We start from the raw sequence: 15,300 nt of genomic DNA, 5'->3' as shown, positions 1-15,300 counted from the left end.
CAGCTGCTTGCTCTCCCTCTGCATTAAGCTGTTGTCTGCATAGAGCATCAGGAACTAAATTCTCTTTGCCGGGTTTATAAAAAATTCGCGCGCCGCTTTCTTCGATTTGAACTTTCCATCTTTTAATCTTTGCGGTGGGATTTGAATCCGACACTGCATTGGTTAAAGGTTGATGGTCGGTGTAGATGGTTATATTCTTCACCGCATATAGGTAATGCCACAATTTGGCTAATGCTCATACAATCGCATAGTTAACCTCCCTGTCCTTCAATGTCCTCGAGATCATTGTAATAGGACGACCTTCTTGGGAAAACACAATGTCATAGGCTGAGGCATCAGTCGTTAGATCAAATGCCTTCTTCTAATCCGGATATCTGTGAATGACATCCTTAGACGCCAATTTGTTCCGCAATTTATATAAAACTTTTAGCTTCTTTTCAGAAAACTGCACTGGGATATTTCTGGATTTATACCTAGATACACTCTTTTTCCTCATTCAAGATTTCGGAAAAAGGCCTTTATGAAGCATCTATAGTAATTTGCTATAATAATTTACCCAAACATTCTTTGGCTCAAGGAATTCCTTTATTGCCTTTACCTTCTCTGGTGACAATAAACCCGAGAAAATTAACGTTTTAAAAAAAAATGAGATTTCATGTTTGCATCGTATAGGTTCTTTAGAACCCAGTCTCCCAGTTTTCGTCTTCCGAATAAATTATGACGTCATCGACATAGACAGAGCAAAACTTGCCAATTTTCTCTTGCAGGATATCGACAATGGTTCTTTGGAAAATGCTGGCCCCATTTTTTGGCCCAAAAGGGAGTCTTCGAAATTCATATTTACTGTTTACCGAGAACGACGTTTTTTCGCGGTCTTTTTCGACGAGAATGATTTGATGATAGCCGGACTTTAAGTCCAGCGTTGTGAAATACTTGGCTTTGCCCAATATCATTGAGATGCTTGGCATGGGAAACCTGTCGGACACCGTTCTTTTGTTTAGCTTGCGATAGTCTATCACAAGTCGCATGTTTCGATTACCCGCCTCATCGGTTTCTTTCTTGTCCAAAACCCATATTGGGTTGTTATAAGGGGAGACCGATTTCTGAATTACGTGTTTTTGAGCAGGTCTTGGACTTCCTTATTGACAAAATCCGCAATAACCCGAAAAATTAGGCTTCGTTTGGATCAGCAAAGGATTTTTGATGCAAAGGATGACAAGTCCGGTGGTATGAAGAACGTCGTTTTTATGTTGAATAGGCGGACGAAGCATTTGTTTGTTATGGTAGTTTCGCAACAGGAATCTTTTCCTGTTGGCGACCTTGCTTTTTTCGCTCGGTCTACACTTCCTATCTTCCTAAAAGCGTACCTCTCGTGATCCGCCTTAGGCCTGATATAAACACACACAGGTTTTCACACAGGTGCTTACTTTATTGGTTATCATGCTTATACTTTTACAGTTACAGTTACAACAATGCTTAATTTATTGGTTAACAAGATGAGCTTTTTCTCTACCTCGTCACAATACTGCAATAAGTTTAGGCCCCTGATTTTACTTCTAATTATGATGACGGCCTGGTAGTGGCGTGAGCTGCCATCGTACTGACGGAATATGCTATATGCGGCAACGGCCGCTTGTCTCCAACACTTTTGTTTCCGGGGTTTGTGCTGAGGCTTGAGGCACACGAAATAAGGAAAACAAATTTTTGTTCGAACGCGTGTTTTATATTACCGTCCGGGCCGGGCAAAGTTATGAACAACAAAATAAAATTAATATATATTATATAAGACGAAAAAAATAAATCGTTTCTGCTTTTAAGTTGGTGTAAAAAAACGTATTATTTTATGTAATTAATTTATAGTTATTTGTACTTTTGTATTTTTTTTTTGTACATCAGATTTAGTGTAAAACTTAGCTGCAGCTAACTCTTTTCTACCATATGAGTCGCAATCAACTTCTGAACTAGCATCAGATTAAAATCATTTTTTAACGAGGAGTTAAAATCATTCGTTAATTTTTTTATTATTAGCCCTTCTATCGCTTCTATACAAACACAATTTTGTTGCAAAATCAAACACTTTGAATTAAAATTTTTTTTTCTTAAAATCTTCGACAAAAAATATTTTCATCTTGCACATTTGGATAGAGTCTGGATAAAAAATTCCACTTACATTATTTTTGCGGTGTAATTTTTAAAATTAGAATCCTATATCCTATATATATTGGTTGGTAAAATTAATATACTACTGGTTCAGTCGTTGAGTTGCTCTTAGTAGTGTTCCTTAGCTACCTTGTACAGTTACGAAGATTATGTTGCGGAGTTTACTGCCTCCGTCGGCCGTTGGCCTAGTGACTCAGCAGGTAAATAATTATGACGGCGATTGTCGGAGTTGAGCAGTGTGCTCTTAATTCTTTGATATAGGGATAAAACGGAAACTCTTTAAATCTAAGCTATGGTCGGTGGCCCGACCGCGCATAACTTGGATGTGTAAATAAGTAAATATGAGTATTTACGGCTGGTGCCTATTACATTGGGTTTGATAAAAGTATTTTAATATTATTGAGAATGAGAATTCCATCCTAAATCTATTTCTAAAAACAAAAAAATTTTAATAGTTCGAAGCTATCTGTCTATTTTCTATCTATGCATATCTAATAGGATATAGGCCACTTTGGTAAGCGCAGCGAGTAACAAGCATGAAGTTCAGCCACGCAAGCCTTACGACCAAATCGATGTAAGGACATTACCTTTAACCTGAAAAACCTTAAATAACAACTTTGGCTGCTGGCAAAGTTGTGTTTTCTTTCTCGTTTATAGATGAGAATCTTTTTTTACTTATTTTTCTCATAATAAAACTTACCTCTCTAGCAAAAACTCCACGTAGTCGACTTTGAATAATAATGGCACTTCTCCTCATTCTTAAAAACCGAATTCTTAGTTTCCATCCTCTATATGAATGTTGAATAATTAGTACAGCTTTCTTAATTCGTAGATACGACTTAAAACAAACAAACTTTTTCCAATGTTTTTGTATAGTGACTGCATTCCTGTATATAATTTGCTTTCGTCTATCTTCCAATAATTGATATGCCACGTTTCTTAAGAAAACCTTTGACTTGCCAATTTGCCATTCTGAGCTTGAAACTTTTATTATTTCTAATATATCCGATATATAATTATGTGTATTTGCGAAGGATTTTCGTATCATTAAACATTTATACTTTATAATGAATTCTTCATGATTTAAATGAATCGGAAAGCCCTCTCTTCTTATTCTAACTATATCAACAATTCCAAGATATTTTAGTTGATCTAGAACTAATAATGCATTATAACAATTTGGCCGTTTTTCAAGATTAGGTTTTATGCAACGGACGTACCTGAAAGAAAATGAAATGAAATTAGATTTATAGTCGGATTAAATTAATTTATTAGTATTTTACATATTAAATATAATAAAAACACTTGCCACGCCAAAAATATCTCAAATCAATTTTGGTTACGAAAAAATGCTATACAAGCGAACATAATTGCACATAAAAAATATTCTTATTCTTATTCACATAAAAAATATTCTTATTCGACACGGGGAAGAACAAAAATCCGGCATTAAGAGGATTAGGACATTCCATACATGTTATATTTGGCCAAACATCTTATCTATAAATATTATAAGGATCGGCCGACTTATCCTATAGCTGTCATACAACGATCGGAATTGGCATAACTTTGGTGTTTTTTAAGTTAGAAAGCTGGGACTTGGTACAGATTACTGTTTGGGCAACATAATTCAATATGCCAAATTTCATAAGGATCGGCCGACTATATGCGACCCGCAATATATCTAATAATTTAAAATGCGTGGCGCCACCTAGCGGACTGCGACTGAACTGCAAGGGTATATCAACTTCGGCTCCGCCCGAAGTTAGCTTTCCTTTCTTGTTGCCTTTTAATAAGGATAAAATCCACTCGAGCGTTTCCGACTTTGCTATTTGATCGCTCACCCAAAAAGTAGGCGTTGTGGAACCTCCGACGTACCTTAAATTCGCCACTTTATCCATCAAAATACTTATGTAGAATACATTAAACATTTTTTTTTAAAATCGATCCATGATTATTAGTTCCATTTTAATTGCCGTCAATGTTACACAACATTTTTCAATTTTTACAAAAGCTAATGTGTAAAGTATTTTAGCAATGTGAGACGCCAGCTATCAAAGGCACGTGTGTGACACTATCGATTGTGGCTCGATAGCGACAAAACATCGATAGTGTAGTTAGCGTCATCGATAGTTCAACACCTCTACTCGATAGCGGCCAAACATCGATAGTGTCGATAGCGCCATTGATAGTTCTCCACCTCTAATGTATACTATGTTATATACTATCCGATATATATAATAATATAAGCTGCTACCTAGCTGAAAAGGTATATCAACTTCGGCTCCGCCCGAAGTTAGTTTTCCTTTCTTGTCATTTTTGATTTTCGGACTTCGACCCAACAAGGAGACCAGAATCAGGTATCATTATGAATTTGAAAAGTTTTGAATTCTTCCACGTAATTCGTAATTATTGTGAACATAGCTTGCAAATAACTGTTAACCTTTTTTTTGCTTACGCTCTGTTTGCGAGAGCAACCGAAACAAAGCAGTAGAGTAGTAGCAGGCTTTGTTTGGTTTTGTTTCGGTTTTCTGTTGAACGAATTACAATGAGCAAATCATGAAACTCTCATCTACCGAACATCGCTCAATGAGAGATTTGAGTGACACTCGCACAGAGGGACTCAGTAAAAGACCGATTGACTGAAAAAGTCAGCGCAAAAAGTCTTTTCAATAATTTTTTTCGTTTCGCTGCACAGTGGTACATGGTACATGAAATTTGACGAAAAAACTTATTTAAATTTTGAACGTGAGTTTTCCAATTTCAAACTAATATATTGATTATTTTAATTAAAAAATGAATAGTTTCCTTTTAAATTCATTTATTTTGAGTTAAGCTTAACAACTAAACTTTGGACAACTTTGTTGTCCATTTTGTTAAATATAACAAGAAAGGAAAGCTAACTTCGGGCGGAGCCGAAGTTTATATACCCTTGCAGTTGAGTCGCAGTCCGCTAGGTGGCGCCACGCATCTTATATTATTAGATAAATAGCGGATCGTATATAGTCGGCCGATCCTTATAAAATTTGGCATATCAAATTATTTTTCCAAAAGAGGAATCCATTGAAACTCCCATGCTTCTAACTTGAAAAACAACGAAGTTATAGCATTTCCGATCAATCAGTTATATGACAGCTATAGGATATAGTTGGCCGATCCTTATGAAATTCGACAAATCAGATTTTTTTTCCCAAAATTGAATCTGTACCAAATCCCATCTTTCTAACTTAAAAAACAACAAAGTTATGCCAATTTCGATCGTTCTATGACAGCTATAGGATATAGTCGGCCGATCCTTATGAAATTTTGTACACAAGATATTTTGGTCAAATATAACATGTGTGGAAAGTAGTCTCAACCCTCCAACTAAAGTTATGGCATTTCCGATCAATCAGTTATATGGCAGCTATAGGATATAGTCGACCGATCCCGGCCGTTCCGACTTATATACTGCCTGCAAAGGAAAGAAGGGTGTGTGCAAAGTTTCAACTCGATAGCTTTAAAACTGAGAGACTACTTTGCGTAGAAACAGACAGACGGACAGACGGACCGACGGACAGACGGACATGCTCATATCGACTCAGGAGGTGATCCTGATCAAGAATATATATACTTTATAGGGTCGGAGATGTCTCCTTCACTGCGATGCACACTTTTGACCAAAATTATAATACCCTCTGCAAGGGTACAAAAAATTGATGCACTTTTTTATTAAGTTCTCGTCCAATTTTCAATAAATTTAATGAATCACTGTTTACACGAGAGATTTACAAAGCAAATTGACAAGTTGAGCCCACTAAACTTCACATACACACATACATGCACAAAAGACTTTTTGAATCGTTGAACGCAAGCAAACGGTCCGAGAATGAACAGACCAAACGAAAACAGAAAAAAGTGTTTTTCGACTGAGCGCGAGCAAAATTTGTATACGAGTAACTCAATCGGTTGGTCTCAGACTTTTTGCTCAAAGTCTCAGTGACAAACACTTATTTTGAGACCGCTCGAATCGGTTAACAGTTATTTGCAAGCTATGATTTTGAATCCAAAGTCGCCATCACAAAAAAGTTATTTTTCATTGTTCAGTTACCGAGATTTTTCGGGAGCTTTATTTAATGTCCCTAATCTAGGCTTTAATAAAAACAAGCACTGTTCGATTTCTATGTATGAGTACAACTTATTTTATTGATTTGGTTTATATAACATATGACATATGTATGACATATGTATGTGACTGCGCAGGGTTAACGACCGAATTAGAATTAAAAGATGCTGCGGAGCGACCGCGAGAAAGCGAGAGAACGCTGGCGCATGACGGCAGATGCAGGCGGCCGATCGAATGCAAGAGAGCGGGCGACGCGAACATAAATATAAAAGAAATTGACGTCACGAATTCTATAAATTATTTCCGGCCAAACTTTCCGGCGGCTGCTTGACCCGGCATACTCCCCCGTTGGAAGATGAGCTTTCTACAGCATCATGAAGGGGCAGCAGGCACAATTTGGTGACAGCCTTGTAGCTCCGGACGCCGCCCTCAGCAGCGCACCCGACACACATCGTCATCGTCGTCTTCATCCTCGTTGTCAATGCAGCTGGGCGATGGCATCTCGGTAGCCATTTCGCTGCCAAAGTCAAGAGCGGCTTCACATCCACACTAGGTAATATATGACCTACCACACTTGCCACCACTGTTCTGATCCCGGCCAGACGTTTCTCCATGCGCTGCTCGAAGTGACGACGGTGTCTGTAATATTTCTCCTTCTCGCTGAGCACCTTGCGGAGGCGCTTCTTCTTTGGCTTGCAAACAAAACTGCGATGAGACTCCACCTTCACCAGCTGTGTCTGAGGCTGGACGAGCAACACTGACTGCTCAGCTGCCATAAGGACCTTACAATCGTCAGGGCCTCCGCCTCCACAAACAATCTAACCGAGCCGAGTATTTTGGATGGAGGGCAAACCAGTAGACAGATGAATTTGCCCCACACAAAGCAGCTCATAAATTAATAATTCAGCTCCAATTAGCAACTCCACTGAGTGAGGCTGGTGAAAATGAGGATCCGCTGGCTTTACATTGGCGGGAATTTTCCATGAGCTGACGTCCAATGCAAAATTGGGCTGAAGGTCAGTGATTTTTGAGGCTACGATCGAAGTTAATTGTGCCGAGTAGCCAATGCATTGGGATTGTAAGCTAACTTGCACAGAAAACCCATCTATACCCACACCACAGACAGAGTTACCTGGATGAAAGGGTCTACGTCGTCCTACCGCAAGGTTTGGTGCATATGATGTCGGTAAATCTATGCTCTCCAAAGTCCAGCATCTCTGCTCAATAAAACTGGCGATGGACTCCCACATTTGAATGGAATCCAAGGAATCCGAGTCAGCTTGCATTTCCTTCCACTTAGACTGGGTGGCATCATCAACCTTCTGCAACAGCACTTGGATTATGATGCAGCTAGCTATCTGCTTCGTTGTGCCCATGCTTGACAGGGCTCGCATATGCGAATTAAATTTATCCGAAAGCTCGCGAAGCCTCGTCGCCGATGCGGATTCTACGGCCCTCAGATGCATTATCTCATTACCATGAGCTTTAAACAAAAAAGAAAAGCTAACTTCGGGCGGAGTCCATGTTTATATACCCTTGCAGTTGTGCCATTTCCGGTCGTTCAGTTATATGGCGGCTATTGGATATAGTCGGCCGATCGTTATGAAATTTGGCAATTTTACATACCCTCTATAATACCCTTTGCAAGGGTATAAAAATAAGCCTGTGATTACTAAACCTTTTGTTTAGCAGCTTCAATGCGTCGTCATAATTTTTGTCCGTAAGCTTCAACGATCGAACAGTCTCCAAGGCAGATTCACGAAGGCAGGACCGCAACCGCTGAAGCTTCTCGACCCGACTTATGAATGGGTTTTTGTCGACCATGGTCGTGAACAGTGACCGGAGTTCAAACCACTCCGCATAACCTCCCCTAAAGGTGGGAATTGGCAGTGGCGGCAAAGACTGGAAAATTCTGCCGAACATCAAAATTAGTGGCAGAAGTAGCGTTGATCAGTGTTGAACTCGCCGGCAACAAATTGGAGCGCCGCATAATCTCTTGGTCAAGGATAAATCGTGCCTTCCTCGCCGCATCGTTAAAGTTTACGGGCAGATCGCTCCTGAGTTCTGAAACATCCAGCTCGGACAGCTTCGAATGCTTTCGAATTCGCTAAGCCGCACATTTATCGTCGCCTCTTGAAAGGTCTTTGCAATCCTTGAAGATCCTCAAAAAGGACAACTGCACTTTGACTCAGAAATACTTTCCTTCCAGGAAAAGCACACTCGAGAAACAAATTCATTTTCGCAACAAAAAATTTATTTTAGTTCGTTTATTTATTGTCAGCTCACGACCCACTGTGCAACTTATATATAACGGGGTAATATATGTATGAGCGATTGTATCACTCTATGTATGTCAACAGATGTTAATATTGTGCGCACAAATCACAAACCGAATAATGTTTTTTAATGTTTTAATTTGTTTATTCGTTTATTTTTATATATTTCAAGCCGCGCAGCTCAAATTTTCAATGGAAAATAATTCAACAAATTATTTGCCTAAGCACAATCACGTTGGGGTAACCAAATGTTCAGTAACGAGCGTTTTCGGTACCTTTATTTAATGTTCTAAATCTTGGCTTTAACAAAAATCAGGAAATAAGAGAGTTTGGACTTTCCACAGAAGATATCTATAATTTTATTTGAAAATTTCATAAGGATCGGCCATTTATATCCTATAGCTGTCATAGAAATTTCGGCATTGTTATAACTTTGGGGTTTTTTCAGTTAGAAAGATGGGTACAGATTCTATTCGGGACAAAGTAGTCCGATTTGCTAAATTTCATAAGGATCCCCGACTATTACTGAATGATTGGAAATGGCACAATTCCGCTCCGATATATATATAATAATATAAGCTGCTACCTAACAACAAGGGTATATTAACTTCGGCTCCGCCCGAAGTTAGCTTTCCTTTTTTGGTTTTGAATGTTTTTGTCTTTGTATGTTTTACTGTCGACCTGTCTTTTTTATACCCTTGCAGAGGGTATTATAGTTTTGGTCAAAAGTGTGCAACGCAGTGAAGGAGACATCTCCGACCCTATAAAGTATATATATTCTTGATCAGGATCACCTCCTGAGTCGATATGAGCATGTCCGTCTGTCCGTCTGTCCGTTTCTACGCAAACTAGTCTCTCAGTTTTAAAGCTATCGAGTTGAAACTTTGCACACACCCTTCTTTCCTTTGCAGGCAGTATATAAGTCGGAACGGCCGGGATCGGTCGACTATATCCTATAGCTGCCATATAACTGATTGATCGGAAATGATCAAAATGAACACCATAACTTTGGTGTTTTTTAAGTTAGAGGGTTGGGACTTTCCACACATGTTATATTTGACCAAAATATCTTGTGTACAAAATTTCATAAGGATCGGCCGACTATATCCTATAGCTGTCATAGAACGATCGAAATTGGCATAACTTTGGTGTTTTTTAAGTTAGAAAGATGGGATTTGGTACAGATTCTATTTTGGGAAAAATAATTCGATATGCCAAATTTCATAAGGATCGGCCGACTATATACGATCCGCTACATATCTAATAATTTAAGATGCGTGGCGCCACCTAGCGGACTGCGACTGAACTGCAAACGGTATATAAACTTCGGCTCCGCCCGAAGTTAGCTTTCTTTTCCTGTTTCAAGTAAAAATTAAAATTAAAAGGCGTAAAATGTTAGGAGTAAAATGTTACAATTTTTCTTTTCCGGAACAAAAATGATAATGAATGGCTTATCAAATGATCGTGAACCGGAACCAGAAGGACCACTGGCGGCAGCACACTGAGGCTATTCGGTATAAAACGGGCCCTGCTGGCGATCCTTCTGATGGAAAAATCAATCTTTTATATTGGATGTTATGGTTTAAGTACCACGAGATGATATACGAGACGAATAACTTTGTATTTGTATTCCACAATTAATTAAGCTATCTAAGCTATAATGATTAAGATTTTTATGCTTATGTAACTAAATACATATGTTGTGGCTTAACTATGGTTAAAAGTTCAATATTAATCTGTTGACTTAGATCGATTGATATTGTGAGGAGATTAGATCTTCCACACGCCAAGACAGGTGGCAAGAGGGGCAGCAGCGGGCGGGGAACAAGCAAGTCAGCACGGCAGCGTCGGATGAGCCAGCGCTGCTGTGTTTAGAAAGAACGAAAAAGGAGAAATGCGTCGAGCACGAACGACATGCTGGGGCAGCAGCGGAGGCAAGAGGAACCAGCACGGCGTCGCGTACGAAAGAAGGAAGAGGAGGAATCACCATGGAACGTAACGGTCCCGGACGGGCCTCCGCGGCCGCGCTCGAAGGTGATAGGAGATGGCCAGTAAAGAAAGAGTTGACTGAAAGACCCCCCGTGGGTAAGTCGGACATTCAAGTAGGAAAGTTTCCTTGGAGGAATTAGGAGTACAGGCTGAAGGACCGCCCGTGGGTAAGTCCGACAGTCTTAAGTGCGGGCTTTAAAGCGAGTGAGCAAGGATCTTCGATCAGTACGCGAGTCAATCAAGCAATAGAAGTCAGGAGAAAGTGGGAACAGAATCAAGGATCCGCGGCGGAATAGTATTTTGCCCAAAATGGAATTATACCAAGTAACTGTATGCCAATTCCGATCGTTCTACGACGGCTATAGGACATAGTCGGCCGATCCTTATGAAATTTTGAACATAAGATATATTGGTCAAATATAACATGTGTGGAAAGTCCCAACCCTCTAACTTAAAACACCAAAGGTATGGCATTTCCGATCCATCAGTTATATGGCAGCTATAGGATATATTCGACCGATCCCGGCAGTTCCGACTTATTTACTACCTGCAAAAAAAAGAAGGATGTGTGCAAATTTTCAACTCGATCAAGCAAGTCAGGAGCAAGTGGAAACAGGATTAAGGATCCTCGGCGGAACCGAAGACCAAGGGCAAATCAAGTCGGGTTAGGTTATTCCCGGACACGACAGGTATCCTGGCGTTAGCGACGGATCGGCCTGGCGTACGCCTTGTCGGTTCCTGATCAATAAGTCCAGGTGTGATAGCCAGCTCGGGAACTCAAGCCCAACAGTGAAACCAAGCAGGGACACCCCGGGAGAGTCATTAGAATCCTGATCCAGGCGCTGGGGCGTATGCACAGCGTATCACCTGGAGTTAAAGGAGACGCGACGCCAAAACCTCTGCCCTGCCATAGATCCTGCGGAGCGTATGCATAGGAGGTGAGCCGAGGCGCAAGCTTTAAGAGGGCGTGTGTATTGGCACCAACCCGGAGCGGGGATCGCGGATCGACGGGAGGACGAGCGGCCGGTCGGCTGAGCCAAGCAGCCGGTGAGATTCATCCTTTTTGTAAACTTAGCATAATTAAGGGGATTTATGTTAAACGAAGCATACCGTGTTATTTCTGGGCTCGGGCAAATCACGTCGAATCTATAGATTCGGTGGAACGTACCCCAAACTCTGTGAGCTAGTCGCGGCATTTGTTGCGAACAAAATATACCAAAAACATTTCGTTACACCTGGCGCCCAAACTACGTGATTGCTTTAGAGTCTAGGAGTAACACAGCTATAAGATGGGGAAGAAAAATTGGATCTACGCGCTTCGCAAAGAGGAGTTGTGCGAAGTGTGCAGAGAGCTGAGGCTCCCAGCGGATGGAACCGTTGAGACCAGGAGGGCACTTGTTGCAAGGTGGGTCGACGAGACGAAAGACGACGAAGTAATGGTGGTCGCGCGTGGACTCGAGGAGAAATACGCGCAGAGCTCCACGCCGAGGCAGAGAGCGGTGAGCGAGTCGGAAAAGCTCATTCAAAGTCTGGCAGTGCCAGAAATGAAAAGCATAAGGAGCATGGAGCCACAAGTGCGGAAGCCAGTCCCGGTACAGGTTGACTACGCAAAAGTGGCGAAAAAATTCCGAGAGTGGTCGTTCCGATTCGACGGAACAGGAGATCCTCTCGAGTTCGTGGACCGAGTAGCATGGTCTGCCAAAACATACGGGATGGATATAAACACAATCCCGCGGGAGATACCAGAACTACTCCAGGGCAGAGCGCAAAGGTGGTTCTTAATGAACGATGAAGAGTGGCCCACATGGCAGGAGTTCAGAAGGAGCTTCAATGCCTTTTTCAGGCATTGCCAGGTTCGGCAGCGGAAACAGCAACGAGAAGAGCCCTTTAAAGAATACATGGTGGACCTTCAGACGCTAATGAAGCCTTTAGGAAAGTCCACAAAGGAGGTCATTGAAAGGCTAGTGGAGAACTGCATGCAGCGCATGAAAATGTTTATGACGCCATACGCATGCGCATCACTCGAGGAGGTGATGGGTCTGGACGAGGAATTCGAGAAGCATGCCTTAGAAGAAGAGGTTTTTAACAGGCAAGCCGCCACGGCAGACAGAGGGTGGCCAAAAGAAGAACGGCACCAGAAGCCACCGGAGCAACAGAGCTCCCTAGGACAAGGGTGGGGGCAGAGATGGCAGCCGGAGGAGCAACGCCAAATGCCACTGCAACAGCAGCCGAGCCAGCAATTGACAGGCCCAAGGCAAAAGCAGCCGAGTCAACGATGGGCAGCAAGCCAAAGCCAAAGGCAGCCGAACTTGCAGTGGGCAGCGACGCCTAGACAGGGACAGATAGAAAACCCAGCGCAGGCGTGCAACAGGTGCGGAGGCATGGGCCATTGGGCCAGTGGGTGCAGGAACGCCAGAACTTTGTTCTGCAGGATGTGCGACGCAGTAGGGATGAGAAGCACAGAGTGCTGCCAAAGAGCGGGAAACGTGCAGCGATCTCAGCCGTAGAGAGGAAGGCAGAGATCGCGAGGTGCCGCCTCTCAGAATTAGTTGGAGGATTAACCGGAGACGATCAGCAATTAGCGGCAGTCATCAAGGTCGGAGGAGCAGAAGTAAGGGCCATGATAGACACCGGGGCAACGGCTAGCTTCATTTCAGAAGAGCTTGCAGAGAACCCGGGAATCGCCGGAGAACGGAAAGCAACAAGGAGACGAGTAAAGTTGGCCAACGGGAGCCACATAGAGACTCAAATGGTACTCCTAACAACTGAAAGCTTTGGCAACAAGAAAAAGGAATTGAATATGTTAGTGTTGCCAGGCATGGGAGACAGCGCGGTGCTTGGATGGGGTTTCCTCGCAGAATTCGGCACAACAATAAACTGCGCAGGCCACCAAGTCACGATCCCGAAAAGAGAAAGATGGAGCGGATGCTTCGAGGATAGGCTGTCCATAGCCAAAACTGCACCCTCGGAAGAATGGGAGAGCGAGCGGGACAAAAAGTTCATCGAAGAAGAGCTGGCGGTGTTCACAAACCAGAAGGGTTGTTCAAACATAACCCAGCATAAAATCACGATGAAAGACAACATCCCAATAAAACAAAGATATTACCCAAAAAACCCCAAAATACAGGGGGAAATCAATGAAAAAGTGGAAGAGCTGCTGGAGAAGGGATGAGTTAATCCATTGTCATGGTGAGGAAGAGGACGGGTCAGTGGAGAATGTGCGTGGACTTTCGGCAGATCAACGCAAAATCAGTAAAAGATGCGTACCAGATGCCAAGGATAAACTTCATATTGGAACAATTGAGGGAGGCAAAATTTTTCAGCAGCCTGGGACTTTCCACACATGTTATATTTGACCAAAATATCTTGTGTACAAAATTTCATAAGGATCGGCCGACTATATCCTATAGCTGTCATAGAACGATCGAAATTGGCATAACTTTGGTGTTTTTTAAGTTAGAAAGATGGGATTTGGTACAGATTCTATTTTGGGAAAAATAATTCGATATGCCAAATTTCATAAGGATCGGCCGACTATATACGATCCGCTACATATCTAATAATTTAAGATGCGTGGCGCCACCTAGCGGACTGCGACTGAACTGCAAACGGTATATAAACTTCGGCTCCGCCCGAAGTTAGCTTTCTTTTCCTGTTTCAAGTAAAAATTAAAATTAAAAGGCGTAAAATGTTAGGAGTAAAATGTTACAATTTTTCTTTTCCGGAACAAAAATGATAATGAATGGCTTATCAAATGATCGTGAACCGGAACCAGAAGGACCACTGGCGGCAGCACACTGAGGCTATTCGGTATAAAACGGGCCCTGCTGGCGATCCTTCTGATGGAAAAATCAATCTTTTATATTGGATGTTATGGTTTAAGTACCACGAGATGATATACGAGACGAATAACTTTGTATTTGTATTCCACAATTAATTAAGCTATCTAAGCTATAATGATTAAGATTTTTATGCTTATGTAACTAAATACATATGTTGTGGCTTAACTATGGTTAAAAGTTCAATATTAATCTGTTGACTTAGATCGATTGATATTGTGAGGAGATTAGATCTTCCACACGCCAAGACAGGTGGCAAGAGGGGCAGCAGCGGGCGGGGAACAAGCAAGTCAGCACGGCAGCGTCGGATGAGCCAGCGCTGCTGTGTTTAGAAAGAACGAAAAAGGAGAAATGCGTCGAGCACGAACGACATGCTGGGGCAGCAGCGGAGGCAAGAGGAACCAGCACGGCGTCGCGTACGAAAGAAGGAAGAGGAGGAATCACCATGGAACGTAACGGTCCCGGACGGGCCTCCGCGGCCGCGCTCGAAGGTGATAGGAGATGGCCAGTAAAGAAAGAGTTGACTGAAAGACCCCCCGTGGGTAAGTCGGACATTCAAGTAGGAAAGTTTCCTTGGAGGAATTAGGAGTACAGGCTGAAGGACCGCCCGTGGGTAAGTCCGACAGTCTTAAGTGCGGGCTTTAAAGCGAGTGAGCAAGGATCTTCGATCAATAGCTTAAGGACCACCTGTGGGTAAGTCCGGCGGCGGTACGCGAGTCAATCAAGCAATAGAAGTCAGGAGAAAGTGGGAACAGAATCAAGGATCCGCGGCGGAATCGAAGACCAAGGGCAAATCAAGTCGGGTTAGGTTATTCCCGGACACGACAGGTATCCTGGCGTTAGCGACGGATCGGCCTGGCGTACGCCTTGTCGGTTCCTGATCAATAAGTCCAGGTGTGATAGCCAGCTCGGGAACTCAAGCCCAACAGTG

General features: G+C 42.3%; 1 protein-coding gene across 8 annotated transcripts in view; it reads right to left on the bottom strand.

Annotated features, from left to right (window-relative positions):
• LOC26515191 (unconventional myosin-VIIa) overlaps positions 1-15,300 on the bottom strand; it is a 381,684-nt gene that overhangs the window by 146,359 nt on the left and 220,025 nt on the right. For 5 of the 8 annotated variants that reach the window (XM_014904700.3, XM_044714625.1, XM_044714624.1 and 2 more), the window contains one exon: positions 2,861-3,380. In XM_014904700.3, the coding sequence (XP_014760186.1) occupies positions 2,861-3,380 (520 nt within the window). Of the gene's footprint in view, positions 1-2,860; positions 3,381-15,300 lie in introns of those variants that run through there. The other 3 variants (XM_044714626.1, XM_014904701.3, XM_032453966.2) reach the window with 3 other exon arrangements.

Source organism: Drosophila ananassae, chromosome 2R (assembly GCF_017639315.1).
Source record: "Drosophila ananassae strain 14024-0371.13 chromosome 2R, ASM1763931v2, whole genome shotgun sequence".
In the NCBI taxonomy this organism is placed as follows: domain Eukaryota; kingdom Metazoa; phylum Arthropoda; class Insecta; order Diptera; family Drosophilidae; genus Drosophila; species Drosophila ananassae.
This window is presented reverse-complemented; position numbering and strand designations above follow the sequence as displayed.